Source organism: Schistocerca nitens, chromosome 4 (genome assembly GCF_023898315.1).
Source record: "Schistocerca nitens isolate TAMUIC-IGC-003100 chromosome 4, iqSchNite1.1, whole genome shotgun sequence".
In the NCBI taxonomy this organism is placed as follows: domain Eukaryota; kingdom Metazoa; phylum Arthropoda; class Insecta; order Orthoptera; family Acrididae; genus Schistocerca; species Schistocerca nitens.
Window position 1 is genome coordinate 547,141,352 of NC_064617.1, and position 27,345 is coordinate 547,168,696.

Here is a 27,345-nt window from a genome sequence, read left to right on the forward strand (position 1 = left end):
AAAAGTATGCTTCCACTGAAGAATTTCTGCTTGTTTGCTAATTTTGAGCATACCACACATTTGCAGTTACACACCTTTTCTAAGAGTTAATGGCACAGGTAACTTTTGTATTTCCATTTTTAACTTGTTCACTAAACCACATCATTTTCATGAGAGTAGCATTTCATGGGACAAAGAGAAGTGTCACTGAGATTACTACCTTTGTTTTGACATAGTCATTTTTTACATATTAAACATTTGGGTTTTCATTGAGAGACACTTAATCCCCCTCATTGAAAACACGGTTTTCAGTGTTTTTCTTTTGAACATTCTCAAGAACCATAACTGAAATATTACCACAGTGATAACTAGAATAATAGCTGTAGTAAGAACCAAATTAACAACGTGAGTGAGAGCATAATATTGAAGAGAGTAACTCCGAATAAGCTGTTGACAGCAAGCAATGCCTGTTCAACAGTGAGTGAAGGTATGAGAGCCTATGCTTTGAGGAAACAGTCAAAGAAACACTGCCCTCTTGACTGCTGATAGCAGCTGATTGTATGCTGTCATCTGCCCATGATGTCACCGTGCAAGTTGGAGGGAAAAGCACTTGCTGGAGCGGAATGCCTTATATCTTTGCCACACCTACCATAGATAAAGGTCACAGACAGACAAGCATAGCGAACAAGATATCCACAAATGTCTGCTTACTGTGCATTCTTCTGTGAAGGCTTTATGAATAAGAGACAGCAGTTGATGAGATGTGTGGCACGTAGCTCCATTTTTCTGGAAAAAAGCTGAACTGCATTTCGTATTCCTTTAATTGAGAGTAGACGTTTATGAAAATTTGAAGATATACGTCTATATTGATAGGGGTTTTAAAGGCGATCAGGCAGATAATTGAGCTACCAGAACCCACTCACTCAAACTCCTTTTTATTTGAGTCACAGTGTGGAAATTTTTGGTGAACCAGTAGAAATCAGTCTGGCTGTTTGAAGGCCATAAAGGTGGAAACAAGCTTCGTTACTCATAAAGTAAGTGGCTGTGGCAATTGTTATGTTATTATCATTCATTGGCCTTGATGCAAGAGATGAATTTAGGAAACGCACGCGCGTGCGCGCGCGCGCGCGCACACACACACACACACACACACACACACACACACACGCGCTTACAAGTATCAACAGTAACAACTGTAGCTGTGACAATCACACCCTACCACTCAACCAAGCAAGCAGGTAACTAAAATATCTTATTTATTGGTCGCAAACCAGGGCTACTTTTATCTTGGACTGACTCTACAAGTCCATCTTATACTATTGTGTCTTCTTCTGTTCAGATGACTTAAGCACACATCCACCTGTTAATTTCAGGCCTGAAGAGCTACGCATATGTAACTGAATTACGGAGAATACAGCATGGACCATTTACGGAGGATGACATGCTTGAACCTGAGAAGTGGACTATAGAAGATATCGTGTGTGCTATTCAACAAGCATCTGAGAAGTATGCAGAATTCTTACAGAATTTAAAAAATGGAACAATGGCCGGTTAAGAGAGAAATTCATAAAATGCTTTGATGTAAGGAAGAGGATGTAACTCCAAGGTATGAAAGAAGAAAGTTCCACTGACACTGTAAATAAAAATAATTTTATCTTATATTTCCATCAGTATTAACATAAAAGTAACTGAATAACAGGAAATCCAATGGAATCTCCAATTTAATTACAAACTGTAAGTATATGAATAAGCTCTTGCAAAAAACACTAGTGATAACAGAAGTAAAAATCTTTGTTTGATTTATAACACAGAAACAGAACCACTAAGGTGAGAAAGTACAAGATAAACACGTAGTCACAAAATACGCTGACAAAAAGTTAAACACCTGAAAGGAATTGTTAACTATCTATGTGATTTTGCACATGTAAATACTGGTGATGGATATGTTAATTATTAGAGTTTCAATCATCTGTCATTATTAAAATGACATGATATATAAAGGGATGCATTTTGTGAAGAAGTCTGGAGAATGCCACATGCTCATTTGGCATAACGTTACCAAAATTTAATTGATTTTGAAAGATTCTGCACATGGCAGATGTGCAATCTCCATGCAAATGTGACAGTAGTCTGATGTCAGAATTATTAGAAATGTGAGACTAACCGTGCACATGTAAAGATTTCCGTCAGCAGAGTGACCACCTAAAGCACACTGCACATATGCACCAGAACTGACATTATTTCACAACATACTGTGCCATTGGCTAGAGACATGTTAATAGTAGCCTATACTTGGAACAGTGACTCAGTGGCCTAAAAACAGAATCACTACCCTGGATGTAGGCTTCTATTAACATCACAAACAGATGGCAACATTTGGAATAGTGTTTTACTCGAGAAGGATGAATTATGACTAATGGAATTGAACTATTTTCATGAATACTTTGGACAACCACCATCTCCCAATGTTTTGGATCAATGTGGGGAGCCATTCTGTGTAACTTCAGTTCACTAGTGATAGCATTTAGGGAACTCTGATGACACAGGCATCCTATTCCCTTATGTGCTACACCTCATGATAATTTCTATGTCCATCAACTTTCAAATGGACAATGCTTGCCCTATCTATGAACTGCATACATGATATTCAGGTACTCCATTCTCCAACAAGATCCCCTCACCATCTGCCCTCAGTAGAATGTGAGGCCAGCTTAGATATTAACTATGGCCCTACATCTGTATCCAGATACGGAGGGTCATTTATGACAGTTGTGGGCCAACTTACCTCAGGAGAGGATACAGCAGCTCTACAAAAGGGGACCAAAAAGTAACGACAATTCCTTTCATGTTGGCAGATGGGATATCACAGGGTTCACAAAGCATCTGTGCATTTTGTTTTAAGACCTAGAGTAAACATGTGGCGGCAAAATATGTTCCTCATGTACTTTCCAATGAATAGAGAGCCATCTGTATTGTGAGAGTCAGGAATTTAAAGAAGTCACAAACTGATTCCAAATTTTTATCAGAAATCATTATAGGTGACAAAACATGGTGTTATGGGTATGACCAAGAAACCAAGCAACAACTGAGCCAATATAAAACTGCTTTAACAGCATGGCTGAAGAAAGCAAATCAGATCAAAAACAGTATGAAAACAAATGATTTTTTTTCCAACATAGAGAAGATAGTCGACTAAAAATTTGTTCCCAAAGGTAACACAGTTAACCATCTTCAAGTTCTAAAATAATTGCAAGAGCTGTTAGAGAAAAGGCATACAGTACTGTAGTGGCCAAAAGGTTTAATCCTCCACTGTGACAAAGCTCTCAGAAACACAGCACAATGTGTCAGGCTGTGTTGAGGCAAAAACAAAATGGCAATGGCTCTGCACCCACCTTATTCACCAGATTTGTACACCAAAAAGTTCTTGTTCTTTATAATGGAAAGGGACCTCAAAGAAAACAATTTTTTGAGCACAGAAAACAATATATCTGGATGAACCATGCAGCATAATTACAAATGACTTACAAAAAACTGTTTTCTATACAGATAAAACATTGGTACACACATGTTAGGGTCAAAGGATACTGTTCTGAACATGTTACAATTTTACAACAAACAAAAATGTGTAAAATGTTCTCAGTGCACTTGTTGCATTAATTCTTCAAGAAAATTTGGAAGTTTAACAATGTTACCATTGTCTGTGTCACAAAAACAACTGCCTGTCAAGGAAGCAAAGGATTTCACAGATTTGATTGCAGATGTGCCCACTGCTTCCAGAGGTTACATTGGCACCAACAGTGAAATATTACTTGAAGCATATTTCTTATCATTATGGGATGTGTGTACCAATAACATTTAATACAACCAATCCATCACGAAAGACTTTATGGTCATATACAAAATGTTTAATAAAATAATTCTTATTAGCTTTGGGTCCCCAATAGTATGACATGCTTCTGAATGAAACCTGTCTTTAAATTTTGCCAGAAGGAACACAACATCCTAAAGACGTGTTTCACTTGATTGTGTAACCTATAACCTTTCTGCATTTACAAATGTGATTTCATTTCCTCCTCTCCTTCTACGTATGCAGCATCTTGTCAGTCATTGTATAATTTTCACATGCTTATACACATTTGAAAATTCAATAATCAGCTTGTTAAGTTTACCAGAGTATATTTCTGACAGTGAAATCTGCAAGTTTGTGTTTTTCCATATGCCCAATCAAATTTGAAAGTAGGCAGAGTTTTATGTACTGTATTTCATTATGGATAAGAGGTTTTTTTTTTTTTTTTAACTCAGCTTCAAGATGAGTAACTGATGCTCTGTAGGTTTCATTTTCTGCCTCATGCTACTTCCACTGATCTGTCAAGTATTTCTCCTTCACTTGTGGCAAGGATTTGGGTATGTGACCATCAAGTTGCATCATGGGATTGTTAAGTCATTTCTAAGATCACAGGAAGGCAAGTAGAGCTAGTCAAAGTGTCTGTCAGTCCCACTCGCTTCTTACCATAGCTGCAGCTCTTTACCACCAGCTCAGACGTGTTGAGTGGGGACAGCTGACGTAACATCGCTTAAGTGAGTTGGTGTTGACAACTGTTGAATTGGCACAAAATGGCAAGTTCCCAAGGTAGTTGATATTCCTGCTTTTACATCAGGTAGCAGCTTTTGTCAGTTGTTGCGCTAGTTTTCAGATGTTCAGAGCATTTAATTGAACATAAGCAATAGTGAAGCTACGTCTATAAGCGGGAATTCTACATTATCGGCAATCATGAAAGAAACTTTTTTCAGTAAACTAGCTGTTGGAATGTACATTCTACTGAATAGTCCGGGAGTAAGAGAAACTGGTTGTAGTTGGGTAAAATTTATTTTAAATACACCTATAAAATATACCTTACAAATTATGGACATTATAATATTGTATTAGTAGAGTGATTTCTTTATTTTATAATTTTTTAGCGTTATTGCTTTTGGACCAACAGCTAATTAAATTGAAATTTTTTTCATTAAATATATGAGTACATTTATCTTATTTATTACGGTGTTTTCGTGTAGTTGTGGAAAGAGATACTCATTTTTTCGCTGACTATTTTCAGTGCCAAAATGAAGATTGTGGCACATGTTAAGGCTAACACTGATTAAATGTTATATCTTTGAGTGCTGATAAACTGGCAATTAGAGACAAATATGTTTTCATGTGTGCAAGTGTTCTCCACCCTTTTAATATGATAACTGGAGAATTCATTAACTTAGCTCAAAAACTCATAAATATAGGAGCAAAATATGGACAGGTCACTGCCCAAGAAGTTCTGCCTTCTCCCAGGACTGTAGCAAGACGCATCGAATATATAGCTGAGCAGATCAGGAGTGAGCTTATACCTGAAGTGAAAGAGGAATATCTAAACACGAATGTGCAATGACGTGACCTCTTGAATGATAGCTACCGGTAAGAATTGTTATGTCATTCTGCATCAATGAGTCAATGGACACATGGAGAGGGGGAAAAAATTATATTCTGCTAACTATAAGGTGTCCCCCCCCCTCCCCCCGTGAACCATGGACCTTGCCGTTGGTGGGGAGGCTTGCGTGCCTCAGCAGTACAGATAGCCGTATCGTAGGTGCAACCACAACTGAGGGGTATCTGTTGAGAGGCCAGACAAACGTGTGGTTCCTAAAGAGGGGCAGCAGCCTTTTCAGTAGTTGCAGGGGCAACAGTCTGGATGATTGACTGATCTGGCCCTGTAACACTAACCAAAACGGCCTTGCTGTGCTGGTACTGCGAACGGCTGAAAGCAAGGGGAACCTACGGCCGTAATTTTTCCCGAGGGCATGCAGCTTTACTGTATGGTTAAATGATGATGGCGTCCTCTTGGGTAAAATATTCCGGAGGTAAAATAGTCCCCCATTCGGATCTCCGGGCAGGGACTACTGAGGAGGACGTCGTTATGAGGAGAAATAAAACTGGCGTTCTATGGATCGGAGATGAAGATGAAATGGGAGATATGATACTGCGTGAAGAGTTTGACAGAGCACTGAAAGACTTGAGTCGAAACAAGGCCCCAGGAGTAGACAACATTCCATTAGAACTACTGACGGCCTTGGGAGAGCCAGTCCTGACAAAACTCTACCATCTGGTGAGCAAAATGTATGAGACAGGCGAAATACCCTCAGATTTCAAGAAAAATATAATAATTACCAATCCCAAAGAAAGCAGGTGTTGACAGATATGACCCGTAGAAATATTGGAACATGTGAGGCAATACTGACCCTACGACTTATCTTAGAAGAAAGATTAAGGAAAGACAAACCTACGTTTCTAGCATTTGTAGACTTAGAGAAAGCTTTTGACAATGTTGACTGGAATACTCTCTTTCAAATTCTGAAGGTGGCAGGGGTAAAATACAGGGAGCGAAAGGCTATTTTCAAATTTGTACTGAAACCAGATGGCAATTATAAGAGTTGAGGGACACTAAAGGGAAGCAGTGGTTGGGAAGGGAGTGAGACAGGGTTGTAGCCTCTCCCCGATGTTATTCAATCTGTATATTGAGCAAGCAGTAAAGGAAACAAAAGAATAGTTCGGAGTAGGTATTAAAATCCATGGAGAAGAAATAAAAACTTTGAGGTTCGCCGATGACATTGTAATTTTGTCAGAGACAGCAAAGGACTTGGAAGAGCAGTTGAACGGAATTGATAGTGACTTGAAAGGAGGATATAAGATGAACATCAACAAAAGCAAAACAAGGATAATGGAATGTAGTCGAATTAAGTCGGGTGATGCTGAGGGAATTAGATTAGGAAATGAGACACTTAAAATAGTAAAGGAAAATAACTGATTATGGTCGAAGTAGAGAGGATATAAAATGTAGACTGGAAATGGCAAGGAAAGCGTTTCTGAAGAAGAGAAATTTGTTAACGTCAAATATAGATTTAAGTGTCAGGAAGTCTTTTCTGAAAGTATTTGTATGGAGTGTAGCCATGTATGGAAGTGAAACGTGGACGATAAATAGTTTAGACAAGAAGAGAATAGAAGCTTTTGAAATGTGGTGCTACAGAAGAATGCTGAAGATTAGATGCGTAGATCACATAACTAATGAGGAGGTATTGAATAGAATTGGAGAGAAGAGAAATTTGTGGCACAATGTGACTAGAAGAAGGGATCGGTTGGTAGGACATTTTCTGAGGCATCAAGGGATCACCAATTTAGTATTGGAGGGCAGCGTGGAAGGTAAAAATCGTAGAGGGAGACCAAGAGATGAATACACTTAGCAGATTCAGAAGGATTTAGGTTGCAGTAGTTACTGGGAGATGAAGAAGCTTGCACAGGATAGAGTAGCATGGAGAGCTGCATCAAACCAGTGTTAGGACTGAAGGCAACAACAACAACAACAACTATAAGGTTCACCAATGTGATGAAAACTAGCAAAAACACAATCCATATTTACTGCTTTGTACCACGAACTATTTCCCTTTTGTGTGCTTTGTGTGTCCGCCCCTGTGTGACATAGGGACTGTGGCTTCTGCCACCAGTCCAACGAACACCTAATTGCCTGTGGTTGCTGCTCCAGCACATCCCGATATCATCACAGACCTGACCGTGTGCCTCTGGAACACTGCAGCGACGACCTGTGCACATAACTTACAGCAACGCAGCACTCATCGCCCTGGCCCCCCGACGTTGGACTACACACTGACACCTGCACTGTCCCCTGCATCTGCTTGTTCCACCTGCCCACAATGAGCCAACTTCTGAGCTGCCCCCTGCCACAGCTGAGTCACCCACAGTGCCACCAGGTTCACCATGTTGAGCAGTTGGCTCAAGCTGACATATGCAGTGGAGGTCCGTGATGTTATCTCATTGTCCCCAACCAACAACCACTATCAGATACTCCAACCCTGCCTTGTGATGCAACTCACAACCTCTGAGATGCAGCACATCTGGGTCTTCCTTTTCTTCAAGCAGTCTGGGGTCCAGCTGGAAGTGTGTGGCTTCCTCACCTGGTTCAGCGTCAACATGTTGACGCTGCAGGCTACTGTTACCTGCCTCAACTCCAAACCCTGCTGAGTGCACAGACTTAGCCACCTGCACAATGATGGCTACCATCACAGCAGTTCCAGCCAGACTGCCAATGCTTCCAGTGACGTGACTAATCTCTGCTGGTATCATGAGCGCTTTGGCTCAGATGCTGCAGTTGTAGAGAGCTGTGCTTGTTCCCCCAAATGCCAACACCTGCTGTGATTAGTCCTGCCCAGCTGCTGCTCAGTCTCCCAGAGCCTTTGCATTTGTGACACCAGCTCCAGTATGCCATTTCTGATCATTACCAGCTTGGAGCTGCCTCTCTTTCCATGCAGCTCGTGTGTGACCATGGCATCGCCATAGTGATCTTCCTGATGGCGGTGAACAACTGTACCATAGTGAAATTTTTACTCTGCAATGGAGTGTGCTCTGATACTAAACTTTCTGGCAGATTAAAACTGTGTCGGACTAAGTCTCGAACTCGGCACCTTTGCCTTTTGTGAAAGTAAATCTGTGAGAACAGATTGTGAGTGTGCTTGGGTAGCTGGAGTGGTAGAGCACTTGCCCATGAAAGGCAAAGGTCCCAAGTTCAAGTTCTGGTCTGGCAAACAGTTTTAATCTGCCAGGAAGTTTCAGTTCTACCATCACCACCCATGGCATAAATCATTGTGTCCTTGACCTCAGTCTGCAATGGGACCTTCCCATTGCCTTCTCTGTCACCAGACTTCACTGGCAGTACTGCTTGTTGCCTGAAGTCGCCAGTCACCTCATTGACAGCAATACCAGGAGAATAATTAAATTCACCACCCACTTTGCTGCCTTCTTCGATGTGAGGTAGGTGACATACACCATCCTGTATGTTGAACTTTTCGTGCAGTTTCCTGATTTCACTTGCCTGTCCAGAGTGCTTCGGGAGGTCTGCCATTGCAGTTGTCCATTGCATCGATACTACACCAGGACCACCCATCTTTTTCGGGCCATGGCCCCTACTACTGGACAAGTTCAAGATTCCCAAGGATGTGTTTGGCAAGCTGACTGCCACTAGCACACTGTTCTTGGGAGAGCCCATGGGGTCTGCCATTTACCTTGTCAAGAACGATGACTACTGACACCCAGGTGGTGGTACAATTCCTAAGGCTCTCCTTCGGCTACAATGCCCTAGCCAGAGTTATTATCTTCAGTAGCATCATCTGCTCCAAGGCTTTCATACATATTTCTGTAGCATCTTAGGATATCCAGAAGACTGCCATTTGATCTGTATGAGAGTTCTTTTGTGATCAGCCTAAGTAATACTGTCCAACATGGCAGAATTTCCTGGATGGCGTCTTCTGCACCACAAGCACCTCTGCACTCTTTGAATGTCTCCAGAACACAGCCAAGTGCATCTTTGGTGTTGGCGAGGTGGTATTGCTGGGTCATATGGTCTCTGCCGCCACCTCACATCTGCTGCTCGACAGGTTGCAAGCTATCCTCAATTTCCGACTCCATAAGACATTCAAGGATCTGTGCAGCTTCTTTGGCATGTTTAACTTCCTCAGCCACCACCTGAGGAATGCCACTGTTAGACAGGCTGCTCACTGTTGTCCTTCACAGCATCAAAACAAAGTGGAATGAATCAGTGCCATGGACATCACAAATGAAGATGACACCCTGCTTCCCATCCCGCCACTTGCTATTGTGGTCCATACCATTCAGGTGGCCATTGGTGCCATTCTGCAGCAGCATATCAGTGACATCTAGCAGTCCCTACCTTTTTCTATTGCAAGCTCTCTACCATTCAAAGGCACTGGAGTGCATACAACCGAGCTCCACACCTATGAGGTAATCAAATATTTTCGGCTGTCAGTGAAGACCTGTTACTTTACGTCCCCAAGTCAGTTCTGGAAGCAGTCTTTCATCTTTCAATTGATGATGACGTATATCATGTTACAAGCATTGACAATGTCTTTGCAGACTGCCTCAGCTTCTCCTGCACGATCACTTCGTCCCTACAAGACTCTGCCCCAAGCACTGCCCCAATACCCGACCTGTAACTCGCATGCCTCTGCCTGGGTGTCACTTCTGCACTCCACCTTCAGTGTATGTCAGTCTGTCTCTGTCTCAGAAAGCAGTACCTGGTGTGACATATCAACACCCTCACCACGCATGTTCCTGTCCACTGCTTTCCATAAGACCACATTTGACTGATTACACAACCTGGCCCAACGAGGCATATGTGCTTCCACCACTATGGTGTTGCAGCATGTAGTGTGGCTGTGTATTCAGAGGGACAGCAAGATCTGGGCCCATACCTACATTGCCTGTCAGTGTTCCAAGATTGACCCCCACATATATGTCCATGCTACTACCTTTCCTGATGCAAGGCACTGCTTCACTCATGCTTTACATGAGCATTGTGGCCCTCTGGCATCTAATGTCTGTGGAACTGAGCTGCACTGGACATTGAGGTACCATCCAGCTGCCAGAGGCACAACCAGCACACATCAGCCCCCACATCACCTTTACTATGCCAACCTACACTGGGTTCTGAAGCAAGACTGCAATACATTTGCACCAAATCTACACTGCATCTCTACCAGCATCTCTATCGGTATGCTGCCTGAACTATCACTCACACCAACCACTGCCCTCATCAACAAACCGCAGGCACACACCACCAACAGCACACTGTTTGATGCATCTACATCTACACAATTAGTCTGCAATTCACTGTGGCAGCCCTTTGTCACACATTGGTTTTAGCAGTCTGGCCCTGTTCCATATGTGCCCAATTCATTAAGGCCATCTGCTAATGCAGCACATGCAACCAGACATCTGTCTACAATGGTCACTAGCTAAAGGGACCAAGACATTAGCCACCCTATTAGCAAGACTTCTGTTGGACCAACCTTGCCCTCGGTTCTGTGAGTCAATAACACTGGAGTTTGTTTCTTCCCATGTGCCACAACTGACACACTACATACTACATTCTTCACATCTCGAATAGTGCATTACACAGTACAGGGTCCACTATATGCTTCTTGCAAAAGTAGTAACCTGAACCACCTCTACAATTGTGCAACACTGTATGTTAAACAGTCCATTGCATTGTAAGACATGTAGTGGATTGTTCAATCGTACATCATCTTCTGCAGTTTAAAGTCTAAAATTATATGATTCTTTTTGATGAACACTAAAAGGTCAGTCAGTAATAAGCATTCAAGTAAGGACAAACAAATAATAATTTTTTCAACTTTACTTTTATTAAATCTGAAAAATGTTGTAAGTGCTTTGATCATAAACATTCTGTGTCATGGAATATTTTATTATTAGAATTAGATTACATTGAGCTTACTCCATGTGAGGTATTACAAATTTTATAACATTTGAGCTCCTTCTCATAAACATTATGGAAGTTTCTGTGTAAAAAAGCTGTTTTATGAATAATAAGTAGAAGTTAATTTATCATGGATCTGGAAAAGAGTATCACTTGTAATGTACCGCTGCTGCGTATATGTCAAGAATACAGTTGCAAAAGATAGAAAGTTAAGTTCGGTCCTTCTTGTGAAGCAGTGCTGACAAGAGAAAAAAAGTTCATTATTTCAAAATCTAGACGACAATTGTGAGAAAGATGAGATACACATTGTTGCTTTAAAAGACCTCAGAAGAATTCCTCATCTCCAAAATTAAATCACTTGATAAGAAAATACAAGTAACTGTACACATCGTTAAGGTCGTACAAGGATTCCCAAATTTTGTAATATACATCTAACTTTCCTAGGTCAGTCACAATATTGTATCAACATTACCACTATACTGTATAAATTACAGTATAATGGCGTCCGTGCATGACAGGACCTGTATAAAATTGCCTTTTATAATGCGAGAGTTTTGACCTCTTAAAGATAGAAGTATTATTATGTGAATATAATTTTCCAGAATTGTTCGACTGTAAATGTACTAATGCCTGTAATTTTCCATTTCATGGAAAAAACTTTCCAATAGATAAATGAAATATATTCATGCAATAACAAGAATCTTGGAAAAATATCAATAATTAGGAATATAATAATCAAAGGAAGTATAAGTACTACAGGCAATGGCATTTATGAACATATTGTCTATGGATCAACATAATCACCAAAAAGATTGAGACATTTATCTTGCCTGTGGACAAGCTTGGCAATATCCTCTTCAAAAAAATGTTGCTGCCAATGATTGCAGATGAGCATCGACATTGTTTTGAAGATCTTTGTTGGTTTCAAAGTCCTAGCCACATCTTCAGTCAGCATTCCTCTTCATTTGTTTTGAATGACCAAATTTGCATTTGACTTCAGTAATTGTGTTGATCCATGACAATGCTCGTCCACACACTGCTGGCACAACCCAACGGCCCTTTGAACGATTTGAATGGGACATTTTCGATCATCCGCTGTACAGTGCTGACCTGGCACCCAGCGACTTCCACCTTTTCCCTGAACTGAAGATGTGGCTAGGAGGGCAGCACTTTCAAACCAACGAAAATCTTCAAAGCAATGTCAATGCTCATTTTTGCAATCATTGACGGCAACAGTTTTTGAAAGTACAATAAATGTCTCAACCTTTTCAGTGATTATGTTGAAAAGTAAGAATAAGTGTACAAAACTTTTGGTAATAAAATAATTGTTTTCTATGAACTTGTCTTTTATTTATAGCCTATCGGAGGTTTGGAGGGGGGAAGACCTCGTATTCTTAATACTTCTAGCTAAATAATTTTTCTTTCTTTTGTACAGTTAATTTCACTTATTAGAATAGTGTATGATGTGCAGTGATGGATGGTGTTTAAATTTGTATTGTTGTTACATTCTAGGTGTAAATAGAAATCACCCTGCCAATAAACTACTTGTATACACAGTAATAAGTAGTATCTCCAGCAAATATAGTCATCACTGATAGAATTTTACTATGGAAGTGAATAATATTACTGAAAAGCCAGATGAAATAAGGCAGTCCAATGGAAATGCCGTGTGGCTAGGGCCTCCCGTCGGGTAGACCGATCACCTGGTGCCATCTTTCGAGTTGACGCCACTTCGGCGACTTGCGTGTCGATGAGGGTGAAATGATGATAAGGACAAGACAACACCCAGTCCCTGAGCAGAGAAAATCTCCGACTCAGCTGGGAATCAAACCCAGGCCGTTAGGTATGACATTCCGTCGCGCTGACCACTCAGCTACCAGGAGGCAGTCCAATGAAGTGAATGTACTGGCAGTTGATAATGAGTCACCAATGGAAACTGCAGTGACACAAGGAAGCACTGAAAGTCAAACAACAAACTATGGTTTGCTGAAAATATATGATACAATGATAACTTTTGATGTGTGGCCTTCTTGATCGACCCCCATAAGCACATTCTTGTGCGATAGTTCTTATCGTACTGATTTATGTGAATGACTTCTCTTTCCTGGTAAGTCTACAAATAGTGGAACAGGAAATACCCATTGAAAATGAACAACGAGTGGGAAATCCTGTCTCACTGCCATCTGGGGTGACAGTCTAATACTCACCAGTTTGACAACCTTACCTTAAAACAAAATAGTTTACAGACAGAATGTGATAGCTTAGCAAAGGCAGTATCTGTGGTGCAAACTAACATGTCAGATACACAACACATACGGTGATTTACCGGATCAGGTACAAAAAATATTGGATGATATGGGATTTCGTAAATTAGAACAGAAATGCGTCAGTAATGACGTATAAAAACTAAATGATCGTGCTGATGTTGAGTTATTGACAATGATACTACATTTGCAGAAAATGTGGTGGAGCAACACGACACTTGCCTTGCAGAAGTTGAAAGGGAGGATAAGACTGTTAACAAACTCAATACTGATTTGAAAACTGTTATTCAACAAATATGTAACAAAATAGGCATAGGAACCAATGAACTATTAACAAGAAGACAAATGGTAAAACAGTAAAGAAGCAAAACAACAGTTTTTCTCATAGTATTACATATAACTTAAGCCAAAGAGACTATGGGACATGTGGGTAGTTACCAGTAACTAATGTACTGCAAAGAAATTATCTGTGTGTGACACCAGCAACTATACCGCATACACATGACTGATGAAAGCCTATTAAAACATAGACAGTTCCACGCATTTTCTACAGAAACAAAAAAAGGTACATCCTGCCGTATTAATTTGATCTTTTCTTTATTCTATTGCACACTTGGTATGAACCGCAGAAGATTCTTTATGTAGTAGGATATACACAAGGACAAATTAGTCACTTTATTAGAAAATGATGTAGAGTATTTTCTCTCTTTAGTGCATGCCATTGACCTCATTTACGAGGAGGGACACACAAGGGCAAACAAGAAACAGATTTGACACAGTTTTTATAATAGTACTATGGCAGGTCAAAGCAATAATACTAACCACCAACAAGGGTGGCAACAGCCAGTAACACCGGGCAGCTATAATTTTAAAGCTGGTAACACACAAAGAAAGGGATGGAATATATATAAATCGGATTACCCCCACAAGTGAGGTAATGGTGATAACCAGAATAGACAAAACTGGTATGGTACACCCTGTAACAGGAATCTTAAAACAGTAGCAATGGTTATCACAGAAACTCTAATGGTCACATGAACCCTGTCTCGAATAACAACATTAGACAAGGGGAACCAACTTTTTCATAGTAATCAAAACAATAATTGGTGTTCTCAAGAACATCCAGTTCAAATAGCTGAAGTGGTTAAAAGTAATGAGAGTATTCCAGAACATGGATTTGGAGGAGGAGGAGGGGGGGGGGGGTGCAGTAAGGAACTATTCATTTTTTGAGGTATGATAAACACATTTTGAGAGGGAGGAGTTATCTTACAGTGAGAAAAAGAAGGATGAAGATGGAGTGGTACAAATGTAGGCAATATACCAGTGAGTATAATTCTGGATACAGGAGTGTGTGCATACATTTTGTCCAAAAGTTTCTTTGACACAGTAACAAAGGACATGCATGTATCCACTTTCCCTACACACAACTGCAAAAAATTAACAGCCACAGTAAACAAGACACAAAATGTCAACTTCAAGCATACATTTCTATTACTTTAAATAATACTAAGATAAAATACAGTTTTCTTGCGGTTAAGAAATAAATACTAATTGCATTCTAGTGATGGAGTTTTTCAGACGGTTAAAGGCAAACCTCGACGTGGGTACTGGTAAATGCTGCTTGCAGCTTGATAAAGAGATTATATCAATTAATTTGGTTATGACGAAGGAAAATCATACTCGAAATACTAATTCAGTAAATTTTCATCTTATCTATCCTGAAATACTTTTCATAAATGAGCAATGCAGTGAGGAGGGGCTGGATATCCTGGTACCACATCATGTTATCAGTGAAAAGTTTGGGAGTCTGATTATTTAGCCGAGACACAAAGAAAAGTGTTATGTAAATTACTCATACAGAATGGACATATGTTTTGTAAAAAGCCAGGGATTATAATAGATTACAGTTACAAAATTGATGTATATCCACATCAAACTTCCTGTCCTAATTCTTACTCAATCCCTTGGGTGAAGAAAGTAACAGTGAATAAGAAAATAGCGAATGTTAAGCTGGCAAGTAATAGAACCTTCAGATTCTCCATATTGCAGCCTATTTTTGGCTGTCAATAAGGCAAATGGTAGTATTCAATTAGTAGTTGATGCACGATCCATTAACAAAATCATTGTTTCTCTAAGGGTGAAACTGGAAAATATTGACGAACAACTCTTAAAATTTCATGGTGTTAAGTATTTAACTTCCTTTGTACTGGTAGGTGTCATTGCATCTGGGAAGTAGGAAATACACTGTATTTGTATGTTCTGATCACAGTTACCACTTTTGTGTATTACATATTGGACACAATGTTAGTGCAGGTATCTTTGTAGCAGCAATGGATGCTGTATTGGGACTAACACTGGCACAAGAGAATCACTCTGTATGTCAATGATATATTGATTGTAACAAGTTCATGGAGGGAACATTTCGATTTGTTCGAGGTGATACTTAAGAAATTTCTTGAATATGGTGTTCGGTTAATTTACAGAAGTCCAATTTTGGAAGAGGGAAAATAAAGTTTTTAGGCCATATTATCTCTCACGTTGGCATTAAATAGTGGTCCCCTCCTGAACTTAAGAAAAAATAATACACGGTTATGGAATGAATAATGCCAAAAATACTTGCAAGCCATAAAGGAAACTTTACTAAATGCAAATACGAGGGCAGTTCAATAAGTAATGCGACACATTTTTTTTCTCGGCCAATTTTGGTTGAAAAAACCGGAAATTTCTTGTGGAATATTTTCAAACATTCCCGCTTCGTCTCGTATAGTTTCATTGACTTCCGACAGGTGGCAGCGCTGTACGGAGCTGTTAAAATGGCGTCTGTAACGGATGTGCGTTGCAAACAACGGGCAGTGATCGAGTTTCTTTTTGCGGAAAACCAGGGCATCTCAGATATTCATAGGCGCTTGCAGAATGTCTACGGTGATCTGGCAGTGGACAAAAGCACGGAGAGTCGTTGGGCAAAGCGTGTGTCATCATCACCGCAAGGTCAAGCAAGACTGTCTGATCTCCCGCGTGCGGGCCGGCCGTGCACAGCTGTGACTCCTGCAATGGCGGAGCGTGCGAACACACTCGTTCGAGATGATCGACGGATCACCATCAAACAACTCAGTGCTCAACTTGACATCTCTGTTGGTAGTGCTGTCACAATTGTTCACCAGTTGGGATATTCAAAGGTTTGTTCCCGCTGGGTCCCTCGTTGTCTAACCGAACACCATAAAGAGCAAAGGAGAACCATCTGTGCGGAATTGTTTGCTCGTCATGTGGCTGAGGGTGACAATTTCTTGTCAAAGATTGTTACAGGCGATGAAACATGGGTTCATCACTTCGAACCTGAAACAAAACGGCAATCAATGGAGTGGCGCCACACCCACTCCCCTACCAAGAAAAAGTTTAAAGCCATACCCTCAGCCGGTAAAGTCATGGTTACAGTCTTCTGGGACGCTGAAGGGGTTATTCTGTTCGATGTCCTTCCCCATGGTCAAACCATCAACTCTGAAGTGTATTGTGCTACTCTTCAGAAATTGAAGAAACGACTGCAGCGTGTTCGTAGGCACAAAAATCTGAACGAACTTCTCCTTCTTCATGACAACGCAAGACCTCACACAAGTCTTCGCACCCGAGAGGAGCTCACAAAACTTCAGTGGACTGTTCTTCCTCATGCACCCTACAGCCCCGATCTCGCACCGTCGGATTTCCATATGTTTGGCCCAATGAAGGACGCAATCCGTGGGAGGCACTACGTGGATGATGAAGAAGTTATTGATGCAGTACGACGTTGGCTCCGACATCGACCAGTGGAATGGTACCGTGCAGGCATACAGGCCCTCATTTCAAGGTGGCGTAAGGCCGTAGCATTGAATGGAGATTACGTTGAAAAATAGTGTTGTGTAGCTAAAAGATTGGGGAATAACCTGGTGTATTTCAATGCTGAATAAAACAACCCCTGTTTCAGAAAAAAAATGTGTTGCATTACTTATTGAACTGCCCTCGTATTTTACACTATCCAGACATGACACAAGATTTTTGTTGAAGCCTTGTGGGGGCACATATGTTTATAAAGCAGCTGCAAATAACATTGTCGTGTACCATTCCATTGTTGTTTTACAATTGTGAGTCTGTACCTGTTCCTTCATTAGCTTCCTCTAACACAGTGATAAGTTGTTTTGTCATACGTCCAAGTGAACAGCAGTTATACAGAATAAACAGCAAGTTGGGTGAGAAAAAAATTTATGACCCATGCAAGAAAACACCCCAGATTCTGAGCAAGCAGCACAATCCCACAATGAGGTAGTTGTCTACAAGACAATTAGTAATTGAATAAGCATTTGGGCTGGATCTGGTGCAACTGTGCCATTTAAAGCTATGAGTGGGTCATTGCTGTGGTGTATCACTTGCATATGGCCTTAGAGTGACATGATGAAAGTTTATTTATCATTGTTTAATCAAACAGTAATTTAGCTCATATAACATAAGTTTATTTTATTGTTATTTAATTAAATTAAGATTAAACTGTGATTTTTGCTCATACATTACAGTTTGATAAGATAAAAAGTGCTATTCTTTACATGTTTATGAAGCATGTTAGGCACTCACTCTTGTTACAAAAATCGGTGTGCCCACTCAAGGGCTAAGCACAGATGTGTCATTTTAGGGTCTCGGTGCTTGTCTGTTTCAAATCAGAGAAATAGATGGAAAGAGCATGAATTGTATAATTAGTTTTGTTAGCCGAACACTCACAGAGTATGAAAGAACATACTTGGCTACCAAATTCGAAGCATTAGCCAAAATGTGGGGAAAATGCATGAAAGTTTATTGTGACAACCAAGTTTTATCTTTTTTGTTGACTTGCATGTTGTTACACAAGCGGATTCTTCATTGGTTTTTATTTTTACAAGAACCCAGTTTTGAAATAATACATATAAAAGGGGAACAAAACATTAACCTGATGCACTGTGTAGACTTCCACAGTGATTAAATAAATTTACAGAACTAAATGAACAACCTTAGATTTTATGATATTAATAATGCAAGATGAAAATTATAGACCCTATTACTTAAAACTGTGTCAAGAAGTGCACGATTTACAAGAAAAGGATCCTCATTGGAGGAAGGTAAAAGAAAACTGAATAACAAGGAATATGGAAATCTAGGTAAGTATTATACGATTACAAAGGCGTGCTATTTCATTTTTATTAGGTTCACATGCCACACATTGGGTCATTATGGAGTAAAGAGGTGTAGTGAGAAAAATATGTCATATCATTATTCTCCAATTTTTCGCCACAAATTGGAAAGAGTAATAAAAATATGTATCATATATCAGAAGGCAACCCTCCTTTCTGGGGAATAAATGAGAATGGAACCACTGCCTTGTGGTGGAGGAGAAACTCCAAAGGCTAAGGGAGATAACCCCAACAGAAAATCCTTTCTTGCGTTAGGCCTAGCAAGCCAGTAGGAAAGTCTTCATATATTGCTTTCAAAACACAGAAGAGCCTCGGCACGAACTGCTTGGGATTTGACCCCACTGCTTCTTCAAGTACTGGTGCAAATGATGGGAGACCTGATGATATTCATCAGTACAAGATGAAACCAAAAGGACTAAAAAATAACCTAAATACTGGCACCCATAATATATTAACCCTCAATGGAAAAATGGAAGAAATGACAGATGTACTAACAGAAAGAAAGTTACGTATTTTGGAATTAAGCAAAATGAAGTGGAAGGGAAAAGGTGAGAAGAATTTGAGAGTAGGAGGAAAACTGTACTGGAATGGAAATAATGGTGTGGCAGTGATGGTGAATAAGAATGTACAAAGCTGTATTGAAAGTGTGAGATATATATCAGTTAGGATCATAATCTTAAACCTGAGATTCCAAAAAGAAACACTAAAAGCTATCCAGATTTATGCACCTCAAGTGGTGTGTAGTGAAGAAGAGAAGATGGACTTTGAAAATGAGTTACAGAACCATATATAGAGAGTGCTAATATAGTGATGGGAGATTTTAATGCACAGGTAGGCAAAGACAGAAAGTGATGTTTTGGATATGGAGGCAGAAATGAAGAAGGGGAAAGACTCCTTGATTTGTGCCAGAGGAATGGAATGAAAATAGCAAACAGCTGGTTTATGAAGAGAGAAAGTCATGTTATCACCATATACAGTTGGGATGGAAGAACCAAGAGTGTAATTGATTATATTCTAGTAGATAGGGAATGGGGAGAGAAAGTAAAAAATGTGAAGGTAATTCCAAGTGTGAGTGCAAATGGAGACGATAGATTACTGGTGGGCCAATAGAAAGTAAATCAGTGTGTGAAAACTAGAAAACACAAGAAAGTGATGAGGATACGGGATAGGAAACTGAAGAAGAGTGGAAGTGCTGAGAAGTATACAGAATTATTCACACAAAAATTTCCAAAAGAAGATTTCTGCAGTGTAGAAAAAGAATGGAGTTTATTCGAAGACACTTAAAGCAGCACAAAAAACATGTGGTAGAACATGTGGAAAGGAAAAAGTAAGCCAGACAAGTTGGTGGGATGATACCACAATCCAAGCAGTTAGAAGAAACATGGAGCATGGAGAAAGTGGTGGAGAACTAAAAATGACGAGGACCATAAAAGATACATAGAGGAAAAGAAGAAGTGCAAAGAGATAGTGGAAACAGCATGGGAGGAGTTTACAAAAAGACTTGAAGATTTGAAGAGCTATAAGAAATTGTTCTATAAAATGATGAAAAATAAAAGGAAGACTTCTGAAGTACCAGTAAAGATGGAAACAGAGGATGGTACTGTGACTGAAGATCCATGGAATATCAAAGATCTCTGGAGAAAATATTTTAAGAAACTTTTAAATGCTGAGGAGCAGGTACATGAGGAAACAACAAATAATGGAGAAATCGATAGAAGTTGGGAAGCAGAATTAGGACAAATTACTTGGGAAGGAATGGAAATAGCTGTGATGAAGATGAATTGAGGGGGGGGGTGGGGGGGAGCCCCAGGACCTGATGATGTATCAGTGGACATGATAAGAGCAGCAGGTCCAGTGGGAATGCAGTGGCTGTATAGAGTACTATCAAGTGTGTGGAGAAATAGTACAATACCTGACGATTGGAGAAGATGAGACATTGTTCCTATCTTAAAAAAGGCAATAAAAGACTTCGTAAAAACTACAAAGGAATAACCCTTATGAGTCATACAGCCAAGATTTTTGAAAGAATTTTACTAAATCAAATAAGTGAAAAGATAGAGAAGGAGCTGAGTAAAGAACAGCATGGGTTTAGGAAAGGAAGAAGCACGATCGACCTGATATTTTCTATCCGTCAACTGATGGAAAAAAAGTTGGGATTATAACAAAAGGGTGATAATGGTTTTTATAGACATAGAAAAGTCATATGACTCAGTTAACAGGAAAGACTCTGGGAAGAAATGAAGAAGATATATATAGAAGAAGGATACATTAATGTAATAAAGACAATGTACAGAGGACACAATTGTAGAATTAAAACACCATTAGGGAACTCCGTGTACTTCGAAATAAGACAAGGAAGTATTCTATCTCCTGCACTCTTTAATGTTGTGATGGAGGGAATGAATAGGGCAGTTAAAGATACAGTAAAAGAAAAAGACAAAAAGGTGATTTTTGCAGATCATGTGATAATATGGGGTGATAAAGAGGTAGATGTATAGTTACAGCTTGACGCGTGGAAGGAAATAATGAAAAGGTGTGGATTAAAAATAAATTGAGATAAGAGTGAAGTACTGGTATTTGGAAAAGACAAAGCGATCAACGGAAATATTATTATGAGTGGAGAACCCCTAAAAGTGGTAGACAGTTTCACTTATTTAGGGAATGAAATATCTGTTGATGGAAGAATAACCAACAAAATTAATAGGAGGTTACAGAAGGGAGGCAATTTCTACCAAACAATAAAACACCTGATTTGGAATAAGGAAGTTTCAGAAAAAGCAAAATTCCTGATGTATAAAAGTTATTACTTCCCTATTATCACCTATGGAGGAGAAACGTGGACAATGACAGAAAGGGACTGGAGCAGACTGCAAGCAGGGGAAATGAAATTTCTCAGAGCAGTTAAGGGAAAAACAAGAATGCACAGAATAAGGAATGTAGATATTAGAAAGGACCTTAAACAACAAAGTATGAGAGAAGAAATTTAAAAAAAGAGATTAAGATGGTACGGGGATGTTAAGAGGATGCGTGGGCAGAGACTCCCCAAAATTATGGAAGAACTAAAGATGCATGGAAAAACACCTAGATGGCGCCCAAGAACACGGTGAAAAATGGGAGTGAGAATACCTGTGGAGAGGTGAGGTGTGATCTGGCAGCAAGTGGAGAAAGAAAAGTGTTGGGAGGACCGAGCCAAATGGAGAGGACTCGTCAGCACCCTGACCCAGCGGGATCCAGATCTAGATAGAAGGGCAGGCACTCGAATTGGTCTCACCTGCATGAATTACATCATACTACTACAACAAAACCACTTGACATCTGACCTTGACCTCAAGGGAGGGGAGGTGTCAAATATTTGATTGCTGTGTACAATGTCTTTACGAAATATGTATGTATGCATACATGCTATGAGCACCATTGTAACTAATGCAGTTATTAGGAGGATAGTAGAGGACTATTTTCCTTTAACATATAAATGAAAGGCAATGCATCATATTTTATAAATCATATGTGGGAAACATTTCTCAAAGTACAAGTAAAACCCATTTCAGTAGCTCAATTTCACCTTGAAGCAAGTCCAGTTGGATGTATATTCAGAGAGTTTAATCATTTTGTTAGGACTTATATACCAAACAACCAAACGAAATTGGTGGAGTACATTGCTCCATTTCAACACACAGTTTATAATTTACACACCCATCTACAGGATTTACACCTACAAATCTAATGTTAGGGAAAAATGAACTTGATGAGTGACCAAAACGTTTGCCGTGTATACCGGAACATGAACCTCCACTCAAAGAGAATAACACAAGTCGCAATTATTCTGAGTAAACAAGCACAAAAAGGAAGGCCAAGAACAACAAGAATTTAGGTCAGACTTGTACCTTCCAGATAGGAGACTAGGTATTGTTACAAACAAACACAAAATCTAGTAGAATTAAAAAGGTAAATAATGGGAAATGCTATATTCAGAACCTTTCCTGGTAACGAACATTCCAAATCAAGTATACTATTTGTTAGCTTACCTATATCAGGAAAGATAAAATGACTGTGTGCACACAAAGATATGAAGAAGTTTGTTCAGTGAATATGAGAACACACAAAGCCTGGGATAAAAGGTAGATGAATGTAAATATACAAATAGTTATATAAGTTTAAATTATGAGCACTGTCCAGAAGGAAGGTATGGGGATAAAGATCCATTGTGCATCACTACTAGGGAAGATACCTGAAAATTATATATCGCTATGGCCTTACATTATCTGGGGGCAAGCACTAAATAAAAGACATATATCACTTTCACAGTGATTCGGTGTCATCTCATGGAACCCCTGCGGCCGTTTCTGGTGGTGCTGTTCATCTCTAGGCATTCTGTCTTCCGTCTGTGTCCACTCCCGCTGTTTTCCCCAGTGGTGGCCGTGCCAAGGCGTTCCGTACAAAGCCCATACCTGTCAAGTGCATTCCCAGCACTGGCTCAGACCCCCAGATTTGGGGATAGTGTGATTACTGAATTTATCAAAATCAAGATGACAGAGAACCTAGTCAACCAAGAAGCAGGATACTGAGAAGAAGGTTCTTGGGACATTATGAAATTAAAAGAGAAACACCCTCTCTTCAAAAGCTTTACAGTGGAGTTTTGTTCTTTACAGTGGAGTTTTGTTTTAAAAAAGTAAAATGAGACAAAATTTCTGGCTGAGAAGGAAACATGAGTGCATACACACTATACTGTCCATAAATTTTGACAGTATAGTGAGGTATCAGGTGTGCAGAAAAATGAAAGTTCTGGACAATGAGTGGTAGTGGTTTATGTCTGAGGAGAAATGGGGTTCACTGAGGATGCAGAGCTCATCTACATTTCAGGATCAACATCAGAAGATTATTGCAATGAAATCAACAGGAAAATTGTATAAAATTGTTGCAACAGCACCTAATAACAAATATTCCAGGTTGAAGTATTGTGCTATCTGTTATCTGAATCCCTTTGAACTTATCTGAAATTTAATGAAACACAGTTTCATCAAACAATGTCAGTAGTGTTACCATTTCCCAACTTCAACAAAGGATTACACCTGCCATATGGAGCATTACAAAAGATGACTGGAAGAAGGCATGTGATAAAGCGAAAACTATTATGCATGAATACTGGCACAGAGAAGCAGTGATGGACGAAGCTATTGAGAGCATAATTATTTAACTTCATCCAGAAAGTGACAGTGAAATTTTGTTGTGTATTTCTGAGGATATATTGGACGAGGCAGATTCAGACTCGACAGAGACAGCTGTTTCGGACACGCAACAGCTCTACCGAGTCAGCAAATGTGGCAAAATTGTGTGCGAAGTGCTAGGTGTTCAGCCCTTACATATGGATCAAAGATTGTTGAAAATATTGTATTAACTTTTTGTTCACTAGGTCACATTTTTTGTTTCTGCATTTCTTTTTTCATTTGGACTCTTTGTGTATGTGATTTTAATTATTTTTATCTATCCATCATAATATTTAAATGTTTGAAAATGGTGATGTATTGGTTAAAAAACAAAAGTAGAATAATCTGTTTCTGTTGGTTGTGCAATATGGTCAGAAATGTCTTTTTTGCTACAAGATTTAATAATACTGTGATCAAAGTCATTTTGATAAAGATTTGAAAGTAAGCACTTGTGTTGTCCACTCCACTGTGTATTTTCAATAAAATAATATACATATGAAAAACAATTAAAAGGGATAATACAATTGCGTTATTAGAAATTTTCTGCGCTTGTATGAATTTTTAGGCTATAGGACTACTTTTCTTACATTTCAGTTGAAGATGCAGGCAGCAGACTCCAAGTACACCAGTGTGTGTCATAATTACGAAAATACTCATTATGTGGTTTCACTTCACTTGAATAAAAATACTTAATACTGGTATACATTTTTTTCTTATTTCAAAACATGTATGATACAAAACACTTGTAGCCCGTCATCCTCCAAACGGCACTTCTTAACAGAACTTCTACATACAAGAGGGTGTGAAACAAAATCATGTACAAAAAAATGAAAGATGCTTTTTTTTTCCTTCCATTTGTCTGCACCTTACCGCTCATTCATAATTAATGTATTTGTCAATGCTTATGATCAATCGGTGTTTAATTTTTGTTTTTAATAAACTATTTTAATGGTATAGATTCTCACACGTAATTCTAAAACTTGTTTTTCCTCCCCTTCCCCCATTACTTGCAAATGAGGGCCCACTGTGGTGAATTGAATTGCTCCTAGATGTGATACCTGGGACTCTAATCTGCACCACCATATGTATGGTTTCAAAAGTCAATCCCCCCACCCGTTAGTTATCAGGCTGTACACCAAAATTTCTATTTCATTTTCATTTCTTATGCTTCCCTGTTGAATAATGTATTTACAGCGAATGTATTTTTATCTGTTGCATGCCCAACTCAAGTTATTAGGTCCAAAAAAAACAGTTTTTTTTTTTTTTTAAATTTTGCATGATTCTCTGTAGAAGAATGTGTTAATAGCAAATGTATTACATGTTCGCTTCAGTTATTCAGAACAGTTGTTTTCTTCATTTCCTACGTTTTCCTGAAGAAGAATATATTAAAAAAGAATGTACCGTTGTCTCCTAAATGTTTGCACTGCTGTTGTGTTCAGCTGTAAAACAACAGTTCTATATTATTATTGTTCATTTCAATTGTTTTGTGTTAAAAGAATGTATATTGTTTTATCTGCTGCACATATACCAAGTACAGTTGACAAATCATATTACATATTCATTGAGCACAGTTATACCACACATTTGTCATCCAAAACAATCAATTGCAGCGCAGCATATGTCAACAATTTGCAGTGCACCCAGCTAAAATGGCAATTGTAAATTGAATGTGTAATACATAAGAACACTATTATGTTATGACATGGCGAGAGTTAGAAATATTTTATGAGAGGCAATCGATTGATGCACATAAATTGTTTAGCATATTTTTAGAACATGATACAGGAGATACTACTATGTTAAGCTACAAGATATATACAAGTATACATGTATGAATATAGGTATGTACAATGCAAAAATGGTTCAAATGGCTCTAAGCACTATGGGACTTAAGATCTGAGGTCATCAACCCCGTAGACTTGGAACTACTTAAACCTAACTAACCTAAGGACATCACACACATCTGTGCCCAAGGCAGGATTCGAACCTGCGACCGCAGCAGCCGCGTGGTTCCGGACTGAAGCGCCTAGAACTGCTCGACCGCAGTGGCTGGCTGTACAATGCAACAACCTACAAACTAACTAGATCTAGGTAAATACAATATGCACACTAATTCTAAGTTAACAACTATGCTATTACTGAGGTAAATATTACACCTACAGCAATAATCTGCTATACTGTATGATATTAAAAAGCAGCTGATTAGCTAACCCAAGTATATTGGTATATTCACCTGTCAAAGGAAAAATAAATATGACTGCTAGGAGGGGCAGAAAGAATATTTTACCTTAGCCTTGAAGGAACACAAAATGCCAGACCAGTTACCAGAGTACTCCAAACTCTACATAACTCCACGTGTGCACAAATGCAAGTACCCCCATATATATGAATCTCATACAATGTTATGACAGGAAGTCATAAAATGAAGTGAGTATATGTAGTTTTCTTAGATTGTCTTAGCTGCACTTGCTGAGAACACTGAACATGTCAACAGTTACATGAATCAGTGCTGTTTCAAACACTATCCTAGATGAATCAGTACATAAAAGAGAAATAATTAGTTGTACAAGGAAAATACATTTGCATATGAGAACTTGCCCTGTACTGACTTATGCTTTTGAAAGGTGCAAGAAAAAATTTGTCACACATTATGGTGCAACACACAAGAATACATAATAACACAATGTGCTACTGAATCACCACATGGGTGCAGTGAAATGCTGGATAACCTGCATGAGCGAAGTAGTGACAATCAGGTAAGCCTTGGTTGATGATATAAAGAACGTCATGTTGAATAGGTTCTATTCTCCTTTGTGAATGGTAATTCTTCCCATTCTTTGTAATCTCTGTAGCATATAGTTTCTTATACCAAACATTGTAGAAAGGCATATGCTCCATAGTTAAATACAATGGATGCAAATGAGTCTGTTAATTTTGCTGTGGGATATGGAATGTTGAGATAGTGCACAGATATGACCGTTGGGATGGGAAAACTTGTTCTAGCCTGTAAGATAGAAATGCAGAATTATAGTATTATATTTTTGTGTCTGTTCCTAAATGTAAACTGATACACTGATAAGCCAAAATATTATGACTACGGCCCACTGCAATGTTGGATGCCGACTGGTGGTGTTGCAGGCACATGATGTGGTAACAAAAGCATGCAGGTGGAGCAGACATGGATGGGGGATCACACTAGCGAAGATATGGGCTGCAAATGGTGAAATCCATTGAGAAAAGCAACTTTGACAAAGGGTAGATTATTATTGCACAGAAGCTGTGAATGAGTATCTCGAAAATCGGGAAGCTGGTTGAAAATCATGTGCCACTGTCTTGAGTGTCTAAAGAAAGAGGTAGAGGCAGTGAAACTACCACCAAATGC

General features: G+C 39.2%; 1 protein-coding gene across 5 annotated transcripts in view; it reads left to right on the forward strand.

The window, feature by feature from the left end:
• The window catches only part of LOC126251857 (pseudouridylate synthase TRUB1-like), a 112,903-nt gene extending 88,257 nt beyond the window's left edge, over positions 1-24,646 (forward strand). For 4 of the 5 annotated variants that reach the window (XM_049952535.1, XM_049952538.1, XM_049952537.1 and 1 more), the window contains one exon: positions 1,353-1,638. In XM_049952535.1, coding sequence (XP_049808492.1) covers positions 1,353-1,534 — 182 coding nt within the window. In that variant the 3' untranslated portion in view covers positions 1,535-1,638. Of the gene's footprint in view, positions 1-1,352; positions 1,639-24,557 lie in introns of those variants that run through there. The other variant, XR_007545795.1, reaches the window with a different exon arrangement.
• Positions 24,647-27,345: the final 2,699 nt, after the last annotated feature.